At 37.3% G+C, this 21,825-nt stretch overlaps 1 protein-coding gene across 2 annotated transcripts in view; it reads left to right on the top strand.

Moving 5' to 3' along the window:
• Window positions 1-3,258: 3,258 nt before the first annotated feature.
• Window positions 3,259-21,825, top strand: part of LOC135692540 (uncharacterized) — a 32,140-nt gene continuing 13,573 nt past the window's right edge. The window contains exons 1-7 of one of the 2 annotated variants that reach the window (XM_065210702.2): window positions 3,259-3,417; window positions 4,052-4,448; window positions 16,482-16,553; window positions 17,971-18,042; window positions 18,551-18,616; window positions 20,663-20,734; window positions 21,399-21,470. In XM_065210702.2, coding sequence (XP_065066774.1) covers window positions 4,219-4,448; window positions 16,482-16,553; window positions 17,971-18,042; window positions 18,551-18,616; window positions 20,663-20,734; window positions 21,399-21,470 — 584 coding nt within the window. In that variant the 5' untranslated portion in view covers window positions 3,259-3,417; window positions 4,052-4,218. Of the gene's footprint in view, window positions 3,525-4,051; window positions 4,449-16,481; window positions 16,554-17,970; window positions 18,043-18,550; window positions 18,617-20,662; window positions 20,735-21,398; window positions 21,471-21,825 lie in introns of both variants that reach the window. The other variant, XM_065210703.2, reaches the window with a different exon arrangement.

The following is a 21,825-nucleotide window of genomic DNA, read 5'->3' as shown; positions in this document are numbered from 1 at the left end:
ATCATTTGGAATATCGTCTTCAGTACGGGAACTGCATACTTTAAGCATTTCCTGAAAACCAGGAAGAAGGCATGAGTTTTCAGCTTAACGCCAAAAACTCTCTTTTTAGAAATAGCTTGTTCCTTTTTTAGCAAATTTCAGTCTAAGATATATTGGCGAATCAGAGACCGTGTCTTGAACCTGAAAGACAGGGGCATCCAATGAAAAGAGTTTAGTTATCGTTAATAACCTAACTACATACCTTGCTGATAGATCTGGGGACATGGCCTCCCTTTTCCAAGGCCCCATGCGTATCTTGATTCTTTGATTGCCTGAAAATATGAAATAATATGTAAGTTTGCGATTACAGTCGACTTCTTTTCTAGTCACTCCGCTAAAAGTTACACAAATAGTTACAGTCACATAAAACTTAGACCCAAATATACAAGGCTTTTAAATTTAGCCCCGCTTACAGTCACATTCCGTTTACAGTCATAAGTTTTCAAACAACATTTGATGTGATTATCAAAGACCGAGATACTACTTATGTTTGGGGGGGGCAGCCCTGATTAATAAGTGCCACAACAGCCGTATTTTACAAGATAAAAGTGCTTTAATTATGCTACTGAGGTTTTTGGGAACGCCAAGGCCCCCAACCCCCCCCCCCCCCCCGGTATCTCGGTTCTTGGTGACTATAACAGGAGTCCACTGCAACTTCTTTGGTGCAATTACATTCTTTGATGGATTGCTTAAATGCAAACAGCTTAAATGTTTAAGTCTAACCAGAAGAAGCTTGCTGCAGAATTTAGCCCAGGTATATTTAGGAAATTGCAAAGAAACAAGCAAATGCTCCCAAAAAGCAAGTCAAAAAGGTTGGAATCACTTTTCAGTTTTTGAAAAGTCAGGTTGAAAATTGGTATCCTTAAATGACAATCCGTGGATAGGATTCTTAAGCTTACGCAGCACATGTTTGAATAACTTTTAAATAGTAAGTTAAACACTTTTGACAAAAAATACCTTGATTTTTAAGATATTCGATATTGTTTAAAAATTTCAGTCATGTTTGGTAAATTATTTAATAGAATGAAAAGGGAAAGATCATTCAGTCATTGAAATCAAAGGTTGTCAAAAAAACTTCGATAAATGGTTACTTTGGATGAAATTTGAGCATGATAATCTTTATTAACAGTAGAGGTTATAGCGTAAATACTTTTGTAAACTAATTCTTGCTAAAAATATGTTAATGCATGCAAGTTATGTCCTTCTGTTCTGTAGTTACCAAAGGATATCTGCGTGGCGAATACGTAGTGGGCATACAATTGGTCAAATACACACGATTTTTCATATTATGTTTAACCTGATGGTAAAATGATGGTTTAGAATAAAGGATAGAAGTTCTCTCTTAGAATTCAAAATCCAGAGATACTTGCCTTTTAGTGCTAATTTTTCGTAAAGGAGGGTACGCAAGGACGATACAGGAATTAAGTTTTTACAATTTCATTTAAAAATTTTACTAAGCTTTTATCATATATAGCAGGGGGGTTTTAAGTTGCCTGATGTTCGCATCAAGCGTGAAACTTGTAGTAGCCACTAGCAACGTCCTGTTCTATGCAACAGAAGTGTGTACTTTATGACATACCAGACGATTTTCATTAAAATTTCTACTATATGCAACACCCTTTAAAAACAACTTTTTAACATAATTGCAGTGATATTTAACCTGGGTACCAGACTCACTATATATAAAATAAAATATAGTCTGGTACCCAGGGTAAGCGATATTATAATGAGATGTCAAAGTTTATATTCAATTTTCCATCGTCTGCACAAATCCCTTAGTTAGTTTCTTTTTATCCAGAACATAGGTCTCAAGGCAGTAAGTTAGCTTTGAACACAAAAAGAGATTCATGCAGTGCTCTCAGGCAGTCTTTAGGAATACAATACCTTAGTCTTAAAAACATGGATGAATAATTTCGTTTTCATTTCATAAATGTGCTTCTGCCATAAAAGTTTAGCTTTGATTTTCAAATCAAGGTATTTGATATCGCTCACCTGTTTGAACGATTCCTCCATTTTGAAGACAAAGGACGCATAATTCAGTGGTTTGTCTGAGAGCTTGAATAAACTGGATATATTTTCAGAGTTTTGAACTAATTTAGTTAACTTGAAACAAACATGTTCCAAATCTGTTTCCTGGGCCATTGTACAAGTGTTTTGCGTCATCCACAAAAATTCGCGGTTTTGAATACTGTAAAACCTCGAATAAGCCCCCGGGGGCTTATTTACAAAAATGAATTTTTAGGTGGGGCTTATTCGAGGGAGGCTTATTCGGGGGCCTCTTATTTCAAAGTTTAATATTTTCCTCAAAAGTCGACATAAAAACGACATAATTTTCTTTATGAAATATATTGAAAAATTACAAAAAGTGTGAAGATCTAACAAATATTATAACTTTTTATCGCCACAAAAGTCGTCTTTTTGCTTTTTGGTCTCCAATCAAAGGAAGTAATACTGTATAGCTATTGAAATATATGGCTTTCTTGAAATAAGATATTATTCTGCAATTATGCTCCCCATTGGGCTTATTCGAGGGGGGGGGGCTTATTTGCAAAAATCATTTTTTAGGTGGGGCTTATTCAAGGGGGAGGCTTATTCACGCGTGGGAGCTTATTCGAGGATTTACCGTATGTTGAAACTGTGATATCAATAACAAAGAGAGTAAAAAAGATTGGTCCCAGAAGGGGCCCTTGAGGTACCCTGTATCATTCTCCTTGCTATCTCTTCGATTTTGTAAAGTTATGGAATAAAAGCTTGAAATACTACTCACATTAGAGACCACGTAATCAGAGGGGCTAAAATGGCAAAGCCCCCAAAATCCCCTAAATGTACTTGAACCAGTACAGAAGTCATTTTGCTTTTGTCTTCAGCATTTTGAGCCCCAAAAGCTGTTTACGCCCCGGAGAAAATACAAATACGTTGCAGGGTTCATAAAACCCAAGTGTTTTATTTCCAAATACGGACAAAGTTTGTAAAGACTCTAGTTGCGAATGCGAACAATAACGAAAGATATGCACACCAAAGTAGCTTCATTTAGAAAAATAATAGGGGTATTGCCTCTCCCTAATCGTATTTTGTGACTCTGTTTGAAAGCGTAGTCGTGTTTTATTTTTGCCCCAGAAGAAATAAATAACGGTGACCCAAACCAAATCTCGGCCGTCCTTCCTTTCGGCCTCCTGGCTGAAAGTTTATAGCGGCCAGCGGGTTCGAGTAACGCAAACGAACCACGCCGTTTATTCACGTTCGGCCTTATTAGTTTTTCTAACTATTTTTGTATGGAGGATGAATGCTGTCAGGTACAATATTTTCATCTCTTCATAGAGCACAGTTAGTCGTTCAGATGCATGGGGAAACGACGGTGAGGGACTCAGTCAGGAGAAGGTATCCAGTAGAGCGATCTGTTGTTCTAAAACAGCACGAATGTTTTCCTTTGCACAATTCGACTTCAAAGCTGATCGCGATGTTTCTTTCAATGTCATATCTTTCAAGTAGGCTTAGGAATTCACGAATTTTGTAACTTTCTGAATAAAAAACAGAAATTTGCAGCAAAATATTGATGATTTAGTATTTTGAATTGAATTATGCAGATTTGGCCTATTTTGTGCTGGAGAAGTTTCTAAACCTCCATTTAATATTGCGTTACTGTGCTGTTATTAGTATTATCCGATCGTACTTTTCAAGTGAATTAATTTGCATTTAACTAGTGTTAAAGGCAAATAGTATTATTCTTGTGATAAAATGCACTTTTTCTGCAAACAACCTTACGTTTTCGAGAAGAATAGCAGCTTTCCAGGGTTAACCAGGCCTGCGGTTTGCCATTTAATAAAATTTGATAATGTCACCAGAGATTTTGTCATAGAAATTTGAAAAAGAATCTTTCAATTTCCAGCTACCTTAAGTTTATGCTCCTATTTGTTGCAGATCTTGAATTATTTTTCACGAAATAGATATTTGTCGGCTTTTGATTGTTACACAAAGAAATTGTTTTTATAGCGAGTCTTTTGTTTTTAACCAGCTCGGTGAGCAGTATGACAGATAGACAAAAGCTCGACACTCCGCCGTTCCTTCATCATTCAATGCCCAGAACAGTTCGAAGATAAACGTTTCTTTGTCACAGTTCAGTTTTAAAGCTTGGATTTGGAAAACATCTGACCAGAACGCTGGAGCTATCAAAGCTTAAACATGTCCAAGCCGACATTAAAGCCGAAATTATTTAGGCCTACCTCGAGATGGTTTTTGATTATGGTCGCCATGTTTGGGTATAGCCTGGTGTATTTGCCCAAGGTGTCAGGCGAAGATAAGTCCATCGGAACATGTCCAAGTATGTGTTCATGCAGCCAAAAGATGGTAGATTGTTCCAATAAAAAGTTGAAGAGTTTTCCCTCATCCCTTCGAAGCTCAACGCTAATTCTGTAAGTAGAATTTTGCGGTATGTTCTCACTCACTCTGTACATAACCTTGGTTTTCATGCTAGTTTAATTATCAGAAATATATTTTATGAATATCATTCCAACACTTATAGAATTTTGCAGAGTATTAGGAGATGTTGGGTTCTGATTTTAGCATATTAAGTTGATTATGGTTAATTTGCAACTTGCACCTGAGCAGATTGCCAAAATCAGTGGTTTGTTGATTGAGAAGGTTTTACAGTTTCGAGGTGGCATAAAATTTATGAGGAGTTAAACCATAAATAAAGTGTATCTGTAATCCTAAAGAATCACAGAGATAAATACAGTGACAGTCAGTTAGTTGTAGCTTCTCAGGCCATAGATTTTTAAGAACCAAAAAACGCCGGCACGAATCACATCCAATCTGTCTGAACGTTTTCTAATAGTGTTGTTTGTGTTTGTCGGCAAGTACCAGGGCTGAAATTATTCTCGAATTTCTTGCAAGCTATTAGCTACTGCAAATCAAAACAACCGATATTGAATTATTCAAGTTACAAATGTTTTATTTTACACAATAGTCAAGGAACTGCTGATTAATTTAGGTTTCATAGAAAAACTTTAGCGGTGAAACTGAAATGCGTTTGTGTTGTCCGCTAACAGGCCTAGTCAATGAAATATGGTGTTATATGAAATATATTGATGTCGGGCGCTGATCCTACTTAAATATATGAACTTCCAGGTATAGTGTACTGTGTGGTTTTTGACATTGAATTACGTTTATCACAAGGAATGGTTGTAAACCTACATTGTTGAGGTCAGTTTTTTATGACCCGAAATCACAGGGAAGGAAAGCTTATCTATTGCTTACGGAATTCTTTGACAAGGCCACGATAACTTTAGAATTAATTAACTCGTGTAACTCCACATTATCCGTAGATATTTTGATAAGTTGTGGGTTTTGATCAACTAAGTTACATATAACAAAATGCACTATAAATAGGTAAAAGACAATACTAAATTTCCATGTCCAGATAGTCCTGTGAATTAAATGCAGAAATTGTTGCAAAACTAAAACACCCATTATGAAGTTAAACTAATTATATATTTTTCTGAGAATATATTGAAATTGACCAAAAATCAACATTATATTGTATAAACCAGTGTATATGTTTCATGCTAACCAAACAAATGATAAAATTAGCAAGATTAATGTTATGAAAACAAAGTTTTGAAAAAGTTCCTCTCTGTCCAAGAGAAAAATGCACTATGAAAGTAGTTTTTTTAATTTGGTTGGAGCTTCAGCTTTTTACTCAGTTAAATTATCAAATTTAAGCCAAACCTTCTATTCTTTCAACCTCCCTGAACTGCACTTTTCAAAATATACGCAAAATTCTTTACAGGGTCTTAAAACCATTCTCTATGCTAAGGAGTACTGAAGAAAGTTTTTAAGTGAAACAATAATTTTTGTAAAGTAAGCTGGTTGAGTTTTCTAGATTGATTTCATAAAGTTCCAGAACAATAAAAAGCATCATTTACTAAGACGAGATTTTTAAATCTTGATATATGATAACTCGTATTATGTATTAAAGAAAATGATTAATATTCTACATTGATTTTTGTAAAACAAAACTTGAGCATGTGGATGCCAAAAAGATAAATTTCATAATCCTCTTATGTTGCAAGGTCCAGTTATATAATGCTGAATTTAATAATATAAATTTAAATTGAAAGACAAATACTTCAGATAGGTCTGTTTGGCTGGATGCAATTTCTAAAAACACAGTTTCTAAAAAGGTAAAGGATTGGTTTGTATTCACAAACAAAGCAACACAACAAGAGAAAACAGTCACTTAATGCATGGAATTCATGACTGATGAAAAACCCCATTGAATCCTTAAAGTTAATCATCAGTGTGTTGAAGAGACGTTTCAATAAACCTACAGAAATGAAAGTGAATAAAATTCATGATTTTATTTAAAAACTGTTATGAAATTTTATGAAGAAGGGCTGGTGAAAATGAAAAGAATGGGCAGATTTTGGTTAATGGTTAATATTGTTTATTAAATTGTTGTACCTAGCAGTATGAGCAATTGTGTAGTAAGGGGAAATGATTTTTAAATTCTTTTTAATTTTTCTAAAAAACTTGTTTTCTGTTTTTTTAAGTGAAGGTCCATCACAGAGATTTGTTGTCAGATTTATAATATAAAATATTTTGGACTGACAGTAAATAATCCAATGGGCCATTGTAAAAAATTGAGGTTGCTTTCAATATGTTGAATATTCATATGATAATAATAGTTTGTGATCTTCATCATAGGTATATTTTGGTAAGCAGGCTTAAATTTTTTATGCTAGAAGGGAAAAATGCTTTAAATTGTACAGGGTCTGAAGTTTTTAGGCCAGCAAATATTGTAATTCAGCCACTCTAGCAAGGCTACTGTTCAAAGGCTGGATGGAAATATATTTTGATTAAACGAAATAATAAATACAATACAGGAATATCAACATGCATTTATCTTTATGAGAAACAACACGAGTGGGTGTATCATTGTCATTCAATTGCCTTCTGGGCTTTTTAATTTCGCAATAAAAATCGATCCATTTTCAACTCAGTAGTGTTTCCATTATTAAATTTGGTATTTTCATTAAATCTTCTTAAGAGTTTGACAATTTGGCTTCTTTTATTTCCTATTTTTACAATTTGATAAAAATCCACAATCCAGTGGATTTTTATTAATAATGATAAGCAAATTCATGATTCCTCCATTTCTGGTTCCTTTTTAGATAATTAATCTTCTCGATCATCTGATGGTTCATTAGCTATTTAACAATGTCATTTATCTTCCTGCTTAGATTCATCAACTCGAATGTTTAAGAACAAATTCTGAAAGTGTTAACTCTAATAATCCGCACAGCGGTGCCTTGTGCGCAGAACAAAATTGCTCTTTGGTTTTTATAAAACACTCTTAGCTCTCTCTTCGCGTGCAGCTGGTAGAAGACTCACAAATTCGCACCATGTTGCGCCTCTTCTATTAAAAATAAGAAGGGAACCCAACTGAGTTGCATCTTGTATTCGAAGATGTCCGCTATTAATAATTAATAAAGGAGATTGGGAAATTGTGATAAGGCTGGATTGCGAGGATCTTCAAATATCCCTCGTTTAACTCATATTCTTTTACTTCTTGTAATCAAAAGTAATTCCTTGGTTTCTAGGCTCAATTCTTCATAGCATGTCAGCTGTGTCACGACGGTTTAGGTCTTACAGTTGCAAAAATAGTCGCACCGTTTGCGCTGGATCAGTCCCGATCGCCATATCTTGATAAAAACATCAACAGAGGCTCTAGAAACATCAAGTGTTCATTGCGAAATTGTTTCTGAGCTTACTCTGCTCGCTAGTATATGAACGGCAAATATCCACGTGGTTGCCAAAGTTCCCGTTGCTTGTAGTCCCATCAGCACAGCTGCTGCAGCGATCAAAACCATGTCAGAGCCAAGAACTTTTTACAGTTCATTTTCGTTAGAGGGCATTCCGCCAAAAAGCTTAGAGATCTTGACCATACATTGATTTCCCGCTGCTGTTTGATACCCTACTCACCACCATAGCACCCCTCTTTCCCCGCGGTATAGTTTTGTTTCCTTGAATATAGAAGGTAAAGTATGAATTCAATGTTGATAAAGGTTAGGCCAAACCGAGGGTTAGTCAAAATAGGAAAGCGGAAAACGTAATAATGTTCACTTTTGATACCAAGGAGTTCAGTCCCACGCAAAAATGAAATTTTTGAAGCCTCTGGGCAGGAAATCAAATATAGACTTTAATTTCATTACAGTTCGTAGGTTCCCCCTGTCGTCATTTCGAATATTGAAAGGGTTTTCGGAAACTGCCATCAATCGTTGATTGAAATAATTAATATGTAATTGTCGAAAAGTAGTGGTTTAATGACACGGGTCATTATGGAGGAGAAAGTTGGTGCTTCATACAGACGCCCCACTCCCACATGCAGACGCCCCACCCCCACATGCAGACGCCCCACCCCCACATGCTTTAGATAATTGTCAGTGAAACCCTCATTTGACACATGGTGTACATTGCTGATCCTAAGTAAATTTGAATTAACAAGTTTGTGTTTGATAGTGGTTTTAGCAAGACGATTAGACCGTTAAATCATTCAACGAATAGTTTTAACACGTGTTTTAAGCCGTGCTGTCAGTTGTCAATTTGTCATTGATATGGTACCAGCAATGGGGGATTTTAAACCAAGTCCATCAACCGTTCTAAAAGCCTTTGCTTCTCAAATTTACAGCAAGTGGTTTTCCTCGAATAATGTCCATTCTTTCTAGCTATTTTCAGCTGTCGTTATTTTTCATACTCTGCCAAAAATGATTTGTTTTAGGCTCTTTTTCACGTTTGCATCTTCGGTTGGTCGTCTTCATTGCAAAATCTAAGGTTAACCTTCACTCACAGAATTACAACGCTCTTGAATTTAATCTAGAGGACCATTTCTGTCAATATATCTAAACATTGGTGAATGCTCCTCCCCCGTTTTTTTTCCATTTGCTATCTCGAAAGTGATCAGTACGTCTGCAAATTAGCGCGGTTTAGGCCATAAATGTATTCTCTCCAAAATTGATCAGTCGTTTTGTTGTTTCGATATTTTATGACCATAATCTATTCGTGCAATTAGACAAATCTGATGTTATCTCATCAGTGACTTGTTTTAGCCGGGGGTTTAATTCTATTCAATGACAGCTTTAAATTGTACCTTCATATCCCTGTTTCTGATATGAAACATCAGGCAACCAATTGATTTGAAAATAATTTAGGGATCAAGCTAACATTGTAGTTTATTGTTCAATTTGTGTCACCATACCGGAAAACAGAAATCAAGTTTCCCATTTTCCTTTTTTAGTGGTTGCTTGTATCGAAGTAGCGCTCTTGATAAGTAGCGAAGTCGGTTGCAAATGGTTTATATGAACTTGGCCTTTTATAAAAAAGATGGCGGCCAATTGGTTAGGACTGTCTGTTGTCCAAGAATCAGAATCTTTATACCCGAACTTCAAACCACACCCTCGTTCCACAGCCTCTCAAGTAATGTTCTCAAAGTTTCAGCACGAGCTGGAGCCTGTAAGTGATGCAACAAGCGTTTGTTATTTGCAGCGGGGTCCAGGTTCTGTTGAGGCTTTAGTCCATCGGTGGAAGAAACAGAAGTGGTGATCTGTAGACTCTTTTAGGACTATCAATGACCAAAGGAAATTCTATTTTGATTAAAACTGTCGTGGAGTGAGATAATGCTCATTTGAAAGACAATGCGACAGTTCCTTCGCCGAGTTCCAATTCGTTTAACGTTTGCTAGTTTATGTATTTTAGATTTTCCCTCTTTTGTTAACTGTTGATTTCTTTGAACCGCCGTTCATTTGAAAAATACGATCAAAAACAGAAACTGCCATACAATTAATCTTCCTCCCTCTTTGTATAATTTCTAAAAATATTTGCTTTTATATTTCCTTTATTTTGCTCATTTTTGTTTGCCTTGTCGATTGTTTACTTAATTCGAAACAATAATGTAATTGTAATCATTGAGAAAAGACTACAGAATGATCAAATATGTTAGATTTTCCCGCGGTACAAGCCACAGCCTACCTTTACTCTTGCACACGTTCATTTATTATACTTTCAAAAGTCACTTAATGAAAATATTTGAGAATTTTAAACATCATAGTGGACCGCCTTTTATTGCGATGTCTTTAAGCAATTTTTGTATTCAAAAAACCGGTGATAAGGCTCAAAGGAAACTCGAAGTTCTGTTGACGCATGGGGCATTGTATGGTCAGAGAACCTCAGTTTTACCTGCAAAGGACAAAGAAACCGAAAAAGCGTGTTTTAAACGCCTTCATCGGATTTGAATTTAGTCTGCCTTTATCGACAAGTCATCTTGGGGTCGAAAAACAGCCCTTCGATTTCATGTCCCTGTACGGTGTGTCTGAGCCCTGCTCAAAATCAGCCATTACGCGGCAGGAAAGAATGTAATAATTATTAGATATTAAGGCCTAGAATCACTCCCCACCTGCACATTTAGCATTGGTTGACAATTTAGGAGGCATTCGCAAAGGAAATGAGCGATCATGCTTTCCCTAAACCAGCGTGTTTTTGTTCTGTATTGTGCGATAATAGCAGTTAATGCTCCATGAAAAAGTTACTGTGCAAAATGAGGCATTGAAAGGAAGTGTAACGAGGCTAAAAACCCCATTTCTTATTGTTATCATTGCGTTATCATTTGGAATATTTGACAACCATTCTTCTCGCATCGCCAGTATCGGTAGTTTTCATAAATAAAATTGTTAGTTCCAACATGGAGTATGACGATTTTCAAAAATGGCTATCTGCTCTTGCTCGAGCTTTAGTCAGAACCTGATAGTGTCTTAAGCTATGCAAAATCTCAAACTTATGTGATAAGCCCAGTTAAATATTGTTTTTCGTCAGAAGAAAAAGCTTGAATCCTGCTCTTAAAACTCCAGAATCCACGTGCCTTTGACGTCAAATTGATATCAGCACCCCATACATTTGTCTGAGACACTTTCCAATTTGAATTTCACCTTTTAAGCTAAAAGACCTGGTTTCAGTAGGTTAGATATGTAATATTGGTAAAATTGCGACAATTTATGCTCCAAAGTTGCCTTTGAATCTCCACGAGCGGACGCTCAGAAGTGAAGTGCTCTTGACTTCACAATTAAATCCTAATTATTCAGGCTATTTTTCCTCATTTCAATTTCTTCATAGTGTCTGCGTTTGTGTCACATGATTGTTACATGCAGTCATACTTGAACAGGCTGGTGATTCATTTGTGAACTGTTTTTTGGGAGTCCGTTTTCATGCTGTCACTAAGATGTTTGCACAAATAATAATTTAAAACCAAGACAGGACAAGGTGCTTTAGATGTTGAAAAGTTCTGTATATTAATTCCAAGTATGAAATCACAGCAAATCAATAGGAAGCACGCAGTGACGTAACGGACAATGAATGATAGGGGTCTAGGGCCAACTCTCAAACACCTTTAAGGTCAGAAAACGTATTGGGTTGAAAGAAACTATTACTTTCAAAACAGTGACTGCTTGTGCCCTTTGAGACATGTTACTATTTGGGACTGTTACCTTGCGTAGGAGAAATCTTAATGTTACGCTTGTGTCGACGGATACGTTCAAACTTTGCGTCAATTCGTTGTTTTCACGGTTTTTTGTTCCTCAAACCTATGAAACTTTTAAAAATATAGACCACACGTAAGACTCCAATCAGCGATTATTCTTTTTACGAAACATGATCCGTTTTTACACATGGCGGTATGACATAGGCCCTAGAAAAATAGAGCACTTTCATAACTTAGCAGCCAGCTCCACCACTCGACGCATCCCTTTAAATAAAATCCCGTGATACACTACATAAATAGAATTTCTTCATAATAACGAACTGGTCGTCACAGTCGTGATGTTAGCTTGCATTCAATATTGCCCTAAGCGACTCCAGAGTGACACGTTTTTAAAAGAGGACCAGCAGATTGGAGCTTTTGTCGTCCATTGTCCACCGGGAACCTAAAAGGAAACGTCCTAATTATTGCTCAAACCGAAAAAGAAGGGAGATTAAGAGAGGAAATTCCCGACTTTGATGCAATCACAGTTTTGAGCTGACTCTCATCGTCCTCCTTTGTGCCGATATATTTCCAGCTTATTGTCCTAAGGATTTTCTCGATCATTTATGCTAGCAGTGAAGTGGCTGTTTTATTATTGAGCTAGAACAAAGCACCAGATACAGATTAGCCGCATAACCAGACATGAAATCTGTGATACTGTGAGAATTCCCTGGATATCATTGTTTTCTCCTCCGTAGCTTTCTTACGTGGGGTTTTTAATTCAGATCTTTTTGTTCCTGTTGCATACTCACTTCGCCATAGCTGCGTAGCATCTCTTCTGTGAATTAACTGTTCTGGGTCAGGTTTTGTTCCTCCTGTTGTGTCATGTTAATCATACTGGGTGTGCTATTCATTTTTGCCACATAGATACCCCTTTCCGCGGGAACTGGTTCTCAGTTGCCAACCAAATATACAGTAGGATTGTTTCCTCTTCGGAGCAGTGACCCAGGTAGTCAGCTTCCTGCGCTGTTCTGTGCGCAACTGTTCTATCTAGCCACATCGCCTCTTCCCCAAAGCGCGGCTCTCTTCAGTCTATAGTACTCAAACCTTTAGTCAGTTGTTATGCCAGATTCCTTTGCTTCAATACCGTATTAATTTAATACCAGGTATCTCTTTTACTGCTGTTCTTTTGATGCATAGCATCTTGATGTACCTTGGCATGAGGTAGCTGTTTTTTGCAATTGAAGAAAACAACTGTATGCGCAAGATTAGGCCACGAGTCAAGCCTGGCTCTAGCCGGGTAGGGATACTTATTCAGTCTCAATAGAAGCTGGGTATTTGAAAGCTTAGACTGTTCCAAAAAACATGAATAGGCAGTGCTATGTGTGTAACTCTGTTCCAGAGATAGGATGAGGGCTGTGTCACAGATGTGAAATGTCACCAGAATTGCATATTTTGTCATAAGGCTGACTAGACGTTTTTTCTGATTTAGTTATGTCTTAGTTGGCAAGACGGGCATTGCTTTTATATTCGCGGGATCCCGCAGAATATCTTACCCCCGCAGAATCTGCCGACTCATCATCTCTGCGACCTGGTTAGGAAGTTTAGCCACCGAATTTTTACTCTTTTTCAAGATATATATTTCAATCCATCAGATAGACTGCGTATTTGGTGTTTGAAATAGACAATTATTCAAAGATAAGTTTAAAGATAAATTTCAGTTCTCGTTTTCTTGATTATTTGAATTGTTTCTTGAGAAGCGATATCGATATATTAATTATGGATGATGAAGTTATTCACTTTCAACAGTCTTGCTTTTCAAACGATGGTTTTGGTTCTTTCGAAATATTTCTGAATTATTAAAGGCCCTTCTGTTGTCCCCTTCTTTATAGCCGAGCTGTGAGCGAATCGTTCTTAAATATTAAAACACATCCACAACGGGCTTAACTGCATCCCAGCGGAATGCGGTAGTGTGAATAACCTAAAATCGGCCGTAACAGTTTCAGTGGATTATTCAGAAAGGCCTAGCTGCTCATCGCTCGCCTCCTTACGCCCATGTAGCTTTCCATGTAGCTTTCCGTCGTTCAGGATACCCCGGTGTTTACGAGTCTGCAACACAACGATCTTCTTATCTCGAGAAGTATATTTATTGCTGATATCTTTAATTGTGTTTGCAACACAAGCGGGTTTGTCAAACGGGGCCATTCATTCGCTGCTCAAGCCTTTTGATAAATAGCCCATCGCCTCACCAGTATCTTGTATCTCCACGTATCTCCTCATGTTTTAAACTAATTGCACCCAGAGGCTATCATTGAAGCGCTTTTGCAGATAGAGGAGGGTCCACTTTAAATGTTCCGGACATGAAGAATCCGGATAGGTTTCATGCCTTGCTAGATGTCATATTCTTAGGAGAGCGTTTCCTCGCCGCTTCACTTCATATTTTGGAGCAGTGGAGGGGTTGAAATCTACTTTTACATGTTAAGGAAATAGAGTCTGTGGGGCGATTGGGTATCTACCCCGAATTTTCAGTTTCACCATTTTTGACGTCGTTGAACACAAGGGTTCAGGGATCATGATCGTGTCCACAATCACTGCGTCGAACAACAGTGTTTTTTCGGAATGGTTAAGTTCCTGTTCTGCTACTTTCAGTAAGCGGGGGCTTTTAGAGGTGAGGGCCCCGGTAGCGCGCTGAATCAGTATGAAAATACGCAGTGGAACAAAGCCAGGTTTAAATGATTAGCGATCGCGTTTAAGCAACGCTGTTAGAACACAGCCCTTGCAGTTCAAATGAAATAGGAACCATTGTCGCAGTCGCAGTTGGACAGGAAAGCTAGCGCGCAGTTCGGTTTTAACTTTTGTTTTTCATAGGTCATATTTTCCAACTCATTTTGGTTTCGCATATTGGGTCATCAGAATTAGAATTCCCTGCAAATACGTTCTCTGCAGACGGAGAGGACAAATAAGTGTTCCTAAACTGGTGACCTTGCAATGGCTGTGCTTCCTGAAGGGCCACGACACAATACATTCAGGTGGATAAAAGTTCAAACAAACAGAACCCGAAAAGCATAGCGGTCACGGTTTTCATTGGTCGCGAGAGTAGGCAACTGAGAACAAAAGGAATTTGCCACACCCAAACCCCGCCCCGTTTTATTGTTTAGCTGGAAATGGTTCAGTCGATCAGATCGATTTCAATTTTCGCACTGGAAAAAAGTCCCCGTTGCGAAAAATGCTGCTTGAAAAAGTTGCTTGTCCAAAAATTTCAAAATCGATGGAAATATTAAAAAAGGATTTTCCAAGAGTCTGAAGGGCGTGGCCAAGAAAATTTGTTTTTGTCCACCCTAGTTTTTTCGAGCTGGCGACGTCACTGGTGGAAAGCCATTTTTTCTTCATATATCATTATTTGCATTTCAAATTTTGCAGGGTATTTGTTTGCTGGAGTTCGTATCCCGTGCGAGTGGGCTCCTTCCGAAAATAGGGGCTGGTCCTTTGAATATGAAATCCAAGAAAAAGCAGCTTTTCGGATTTTTAATAAAACTTCTCGATTCTTTTATAAGCACACCCTGTAGCAATATTGTTGGGTCAAAGTTTGGCGAAGTTGTTTTAATCTTTAGTCGCATGTTTTACTGTTAAACTCGATGAATGCAAGTCGGCTGATAAAACAGGAGACACGAGCCTTACATTTTTGATCGGTGCTTGCCGAATATCGATAAAATCATAAATTTCTTGATTTGCTACCTCACACCATCTCGAAAACCTTCCTGTTTAATCTAACTTTTGGTCGATATTGAACGGAATAACAAACCCATTTGAATTGTAGGCCTTTTCAAAGCACATGGTAAAAGTCGAACTTTTCTTGTTGTTTTTTCCATTGAAACAAGCTGCTATTTATAATCGCAAATCGCTTGCTTGCAATAGAGGAAAATTGAAAAGAAAACATGCGTGATCGAATTTTCTTTGTGATAGAAAATCGACTTCTTCACATAGTTTCCAGTAAACTGTTTTTTAGATCTTGCCGTCGAATAGTTGTTGTTTTTGTTATTTCTTCATCAAATATTCACTTTGTTTATGATTACAAATCTCAGGACACCCGCTGAACATTTCCAGCTACAAAACAAAGTCGAGCTTTCTTTATCGCCTTTGAATATGTATATTTTTCTCTCCATTCTTTGATTTTTTGTTTTCTGTTCAGTCCGTGGAATGTTTTCAACTGACTATGATTGGCTTGGCAACTACACTGCGCGGCTGCGCAATATTCTTCAAAGCTTCCGGTAGGCCTAAACTCGTGAAATTATCCGGAAATGCTGGCCGTTCCAGAAGCATAAATAGAAGATTATGATGTTGGATAGGGATTATTGCATCGCAGACTTTCATATTTTTTCATTTTCCTCCACTTCTATTCTGGGAATTTGGGGGTCACCGCTATAGTCAAAACAACGTAGTCGCATTTTGCTCTGCCATTGAAAGTCAACGCCAAAGTTGTTTTATGAACAAGCATGTTTGCTCTGCTCAAGTATTCGAATGAGTTGTTGTTTTCAGGGCTATGACGATCGTCTGATATGCTTCTTAGAAAGCGACGTTTCTCGTATTCTCTTATGTTTTTTATGGAAAGGGCGGAGAGGGCGGAGGAAGCATAGGCAAATGACTTGCTGCCAGATATTTCGTATTCAAGTTCTTCTGTTTCAAAAAATACGAGCCCAGGCCTCCAACTTCGGGTGCAAGAGTAGCATGTGTAGTTATGCACTTCATTTTTTTCGCCCAGAATAGATAAAAATGGCACAAGGCCGAACACTGATAAAACAAGGGCAAATACGGCTTTCTTGATTTTTCTAATTTTATGGTTAATTCGTCGTTCTTTTACCTCAGCTTTTGATGCCAATTTGAGTTGTGAATACAGTATTGCGAATCTTAGGAAATGACCAATATATATCGTTTCTTTCAGCGACCTAAGGGGAAACGAGATAACAAGAATTGATGATGACGATATCAAAGGACTGTCCAACCTAAAGGAATTGTAAGTCTCTTGAAATAATTGTTGTTTGTGCAAACCAGATTACGGATTCCAAATCGATCTTGTGTATGTTCCTTAGGAGATATTATTTGAATTGGTACCATAACTATCGAAGTGATTACATTTGCACTTGGCCGAAGAAATTCACGTTTTTGAAATTTTGTAGCTTTGTATAAATTAATTTTTCAATGTAAAGTGAAAACTATTTATTTCCATTCTAGTGAAACGTAACTGCTAAACAACTTTTTTGTTAAATATGATTTCGTCGTTAGTCAGGATAGCACAGAGATCCCATATCCACTTGTATACTCGTTCAGACGTATTGCTAATTAATGTCAACACTGGATATCTCGGGTAAGCCCTCCTTCACAACCACGCCATTTGATAAACCATGTTCCACTTAGCCAATCTTATGATCTGAAACTCAGTATATTTTCCCAGCTCTGACGTCTGCAGAAGCTTTCGGGACTAGTTCAACAATAATCTAATCTGCAGAACATTTACAAGTGATCACTCATAGTTAATATTTGCTTTCCAATTGTTTCATTTCTATCCTGTTGCCGCAGGGCTTGATTTAAAGTGCGGTTTAACGCTCCAAAAGTATCCGCCAGCTAAAGAAAAAGAACTAGAGAGGACAGAAGTTTCCATAATTGGGTGAAGGGACAAGTGATCTTTTGCCCCTCCCAGTTGCCCCTCCTTGTTGCCCCTCCCAGTTGCCCCTCCTCAGTTGCCCCTCCCAGTTGCCCCTACCAGTTGCCGTTTGCAAGGTACTATTGCTGCTTGTTTGCGTTAGAAAACCTCATGTGACCTGAATATTTTTGCCATATTTGAATAAACACAAAGTCAAATTGCCCATGAGAAAATCCTAATCCAGTACATGCGAATCTTAAAAGCTTTTAGGCTATAATTAAAAGTTCTTGCTAAAATCACAAATTCTCAGTGTATCGGCAATACCGGCGTTAACGTTGAATAAAGCGCACTTCGAATGCTTTTCTATGGCAACAGAACTCTTTTCTGTCAGTAAAGTATCGTTTGAAAGGCAGTTTTTCTCGATGAATTTGTCGATGACCATTGGTGAGATCACAGCCTTTCAACAATAGCCTTTCAACAATAGGTTATACGATAAAATTACACTTTCTCCAGTCAGCGCTCGTTTTATTAGGGGAAAGGTAAGAAGTAAACGGAACAAGACACCACAACAACGGCAGGGAAGGAACAGCCTATTATTTTTTTCTTCTTTGAAGTTGACAAACTGACTAGCAACTCGTCTAACCATTTTTGAACGAGCCGTAAAACGTATTGATAACGAGAACCTTTCGCTGACGCAACATGTTGCCAGGGAGCACTTTCGATGTTTGTTTGCATGTGCCAATTACTCGCATCTTTTTATGTTCATACAATGTTTTATTTATCTATTTAGGTATCTAGATGACAACAAGTTGACTGCATTTGCTGCAGTTGGTAAACTGACCTCACTAGAACACCTCTCAGTGTAAGTGTAAAATAATTTGATAAGAACGGCCTAAATCTCTATCGGACATAATGATTTAGAAACATATCCAAAGGCAATCAAAGTACAGAAGAGACGGGGCTCAAAACCCTGGTGACGATTCAAGATTTTGTAGTCATGCAGACTAAATGAGTTGTGGGATTTTTAAATTTGGCAGCCGGAAGAAATATAATGATGTTAAATTGAAGAGACTCTGTAGGCATAAATAGTGAAAGAGCTGGGAAATTGATAGTAATTTTTCTTTATACAGAGGGTGTTGAAACCTTTCAAGCGATACAAGTGAATAGCTTGAAGAAGTGACCATACATATACTGTATCGCGGTTATAACCCTATCGAAATTGATACCGTATTGAGGCTAAAACCATATCGAAGTTGAAACTGTGTCGAGGTTAAATCAAGTTCCCTCGTCTCACCAATAATTTTGTAAAGTTTTTTAAGGTTTGGAGCCGAAGAAAGTACAAGTAACGACCTCACTTTTTTCCTTTGCAGTTCAAAGAACAAAATAACCACCATTCCTAATGGATTGCTGTCAAATTTGTCCAATTTGAAATGGCTGTAAGTTAAATTTTATCAATGCTTTGTTGTTACTGAAATACTCTTAACTTTGAATAACGCCGTTAGAAAGCAGTGGTCACGAGCTTAGAACCCCCTATCTCAGAAGAATTAGTCTTAAAAATGCTATTGCGTTTAATAGTTGAATAGACGGAAGCCTGTTTAAATTTCCTAGCAATCTAGCTGTTATTGTGTCAAGGTAACGTAGGCCGTGTTAAGATGACATACTTCTTGTTAAGGTGACGTACACCGTTGTTAAGGTGACATACTTCTTGTTAAGGTGACGTACACCGTTGTTAAGGTGACATACCTCTTGTTAAGGTAGCGTACGCCTTGTTAAGGTGACGAACTTCTTGTTAAGGTGACGTACACCTTGTTTACTGGAATTCCTGCACGCATGCAATATTAACGTGTTTGTTGGGAAATGCCTACTTTAGTTCTGACACAATTTCATTAAGAGTTAATAGGTGCTCATGTTTTTTTAATCCCCTTTTAGTTCACCATTCATTGTAGGGTAGGCTTTTTTTATTCTTACTGTACTGTAATCATGTTTAAAATTGATCACCCTTAAGACTAATTAGTGGTTAGTTTGTGATTGTAAAAGTTAAGAAAGAGTCCTTAACAAAATTTCTCACGGTTGCGTTAAGTCAGTTTTGACCAAAATTTTAGAATCGACAGCCACCGGCAAAACCTGGTGGCGATATGCTTATAAGTGTGAGAGTCAAACTTCTAGGTTTCGCTACCGTTGTTTGGACGCATTGACCGCTATTCTGCGAAACTAACTCATTAATAATTTGCTAGTATTCTTCGTTATCAGTAGATGAGTTTACATCTTGAAGATGATCTCCCATTTTGGTTAATTCTATTCTAAAAATGCCTGATATGATTTTATGAAGGTAGGGTAAATTTTTGGCGCGTCAAAAATCACGTTCCCGTTTCGCGCGCTTCCAGTCCTGTTCATCTTAGTCCGTTCATTTAGTGTTTCCGTTTTCTAATTTTCATCATCATGGTTTAGGAATAGGCAACACTGCTAGGTATCATCATAATGCGCAATTCTTCTTATTAAAAAAGCAGTAAAACTCATTTCTATACATTGTTTAAATTGTCAGCACGGTGAAATATGCCGCTTGTTCTGCAGCTACCCGCGTTTTACTGCGTTTCCTCAGCGGCTCTCGGATGATTGTGAGTCATGTTTTCGACTCTTTCAGCGACTGTTGCATAGCCCTCTTTGCATGCTCCGTCGAATGCTTTTCAACAGGTGGCATATGGGCGGCTTGGGAAGGCGGGTCCTCAGTAAAATATTACGTAACAGCAAATAAATGCATTGCGCGAACAGTTTCAATTGAATTGAATACCAACACCAGTTTATGTGGAAATTTAATTTGCGAAAACATTTCCTTAAGAGATTAATTTCTCCAATTTTTGAATACCCGCGTATGAATGTAGAGATCTCGAACCGGTAATTAAGAAGCGTGCATGCATTGATTAATGGATTTCTGCGGTATTGGAATCGACCGCAAACGCAGCATTACAAGCCGTTTCAGCATTCACTAAAAGTCATTTAGTCATGGAAAGAAAAATAGCGGGCTAAATTGAAACCACGCTTGTAAACATTGTTTTTATTTCGTCATCGCAATGTCATCGTCTTGAAACGTTTTCGTGTTTTTGGTTTCGCTCTCTGTACTTTATTTTGCTTTCAAATGGGAAATCCTGCTAAATTTCGTCTTTGTCTGGCCTTTATTTGTTAGTTTTGGTTTATTAAGGGACGTATTTTTGGCATAATATATCATCATTTATCGGATGTACTGTGCATTGGCATGAACCAAGATCTGTTGATGCCATTTTAATTACGCTCTATTTCTGCACGTCGTTCGTGGCTTTTCTCTAAACGCTGCAAATCTTATTCCACATAATAACCGAAAATTGACTCGGTGTCGTGAAAAACCTCGCATTCCACCTTTAAGCTAGGTTTAGTCTACTTCAGGCTTATTCAAGTATTATTGGTCCCGTGTTTTGTTTATTTTATCATCTGATTATTATCTCTTTCAGAGACCTAAGTCACAATGAGATTCTTGAGCTGCCAAGAGATGCGTTCCCTCCGGGCTCTTCCTTGGAGTATTTGTGAGTATATAATTGGCTGTTTGATCTAAGAGGGGCAAAGGCATATGTCCCTATTATTCTGTGAAGCATCTCTGCAGGAGCTTAGTTTTACCATAGAAAAAAAACAAAAATTTTGATGTAATGATATTGAAGTTAAGATGATGAAGTAAATAAATATATATATATATGAGCAATTTAAGCATAGAAGACATTACAGAATTTATGATAGAAGACGCTCCTCGGCTATCTACAGTTGAATTAACTGCTAGTCTCGAGGAGGGTGGGTTTGCTGTTTAACATCCCCCTGCCCCTAAAGAACTGACTCCCAGATGTTTTTCGTTAGATTTTCCAACAATATTTGGCTCGTCACCTCTCCGTTTAACATAAAAAACCTTATTTGATCTATCCAGTCACCAAATTTTGTAGGATAATTACTTATCATTGACTAGCTTTTAGTATAATTGACTCCCCATTAGCTATTCCTCAGTACTTCCCAAAGGTAATTTGTTTAAAAGAAATTGCAATGTCCCAGTATTTAATATTCGTGTATAAAAGAGATACCCAGTGCTTTTTCTTGTTCGACGTAGAAGCAAGGTGATAACTGGAATTCGTTTTATGATTTTATTTCTATTAGCATCCTAGTGTTTTAATAAACCTGATTGCAATAATTTGTTCTTATTAACAGAGATCTTAGCTACAACAACCTTACGTCAATGATCAATTTAGTAGAAGTTCCTATGCCAAACTTGACGCATCTGTGAGTGAATATTGTCAAACGATTTTCTTGTTTGTTTTTAATTCTTAAAGAAAATAGCTGTAAAAAGTACAGTTTTAATTACAGTCTTATAGCCAGCTTTGATTTTATTGTCTTTGATATCAGAAATTGACAATAAACTTGGAAATATTTATTGTAAAAGCTAAGCTGGTGATGACGTTCGTCTTCGGATTGTACTATAGAATTGAAGAGGATCGATATACGGGATAATGCGGCATGATGCAATTATGCTGATCATTGCAATCTAACCACAATGCATGCTAAAAATACTTGGTAAAAAAGGTCGAGTTTCATGCAATTGGAAGCTGGATGTCCAAAGAAAGATTCGCATTTTTAA

Source organism: Rhopilema esculentum, chromosome 3, assembly GCF_057945365.1.
Source record: "Rhopilema esculentum isolate cy_ngs chromosome 3, ASM5794536v1, whole genome shotgun sequence".
Lineage (NCBI taxonomy): Eukaryota > Metazoa > Cnidaria > Scyphozoa > Rhizostomeae > Rhizostomatidae > Rhopilema > Rhopilema esculentum.
This window is presented reverse-complemented; position numbering and strand designations above follow the sequence as displayed.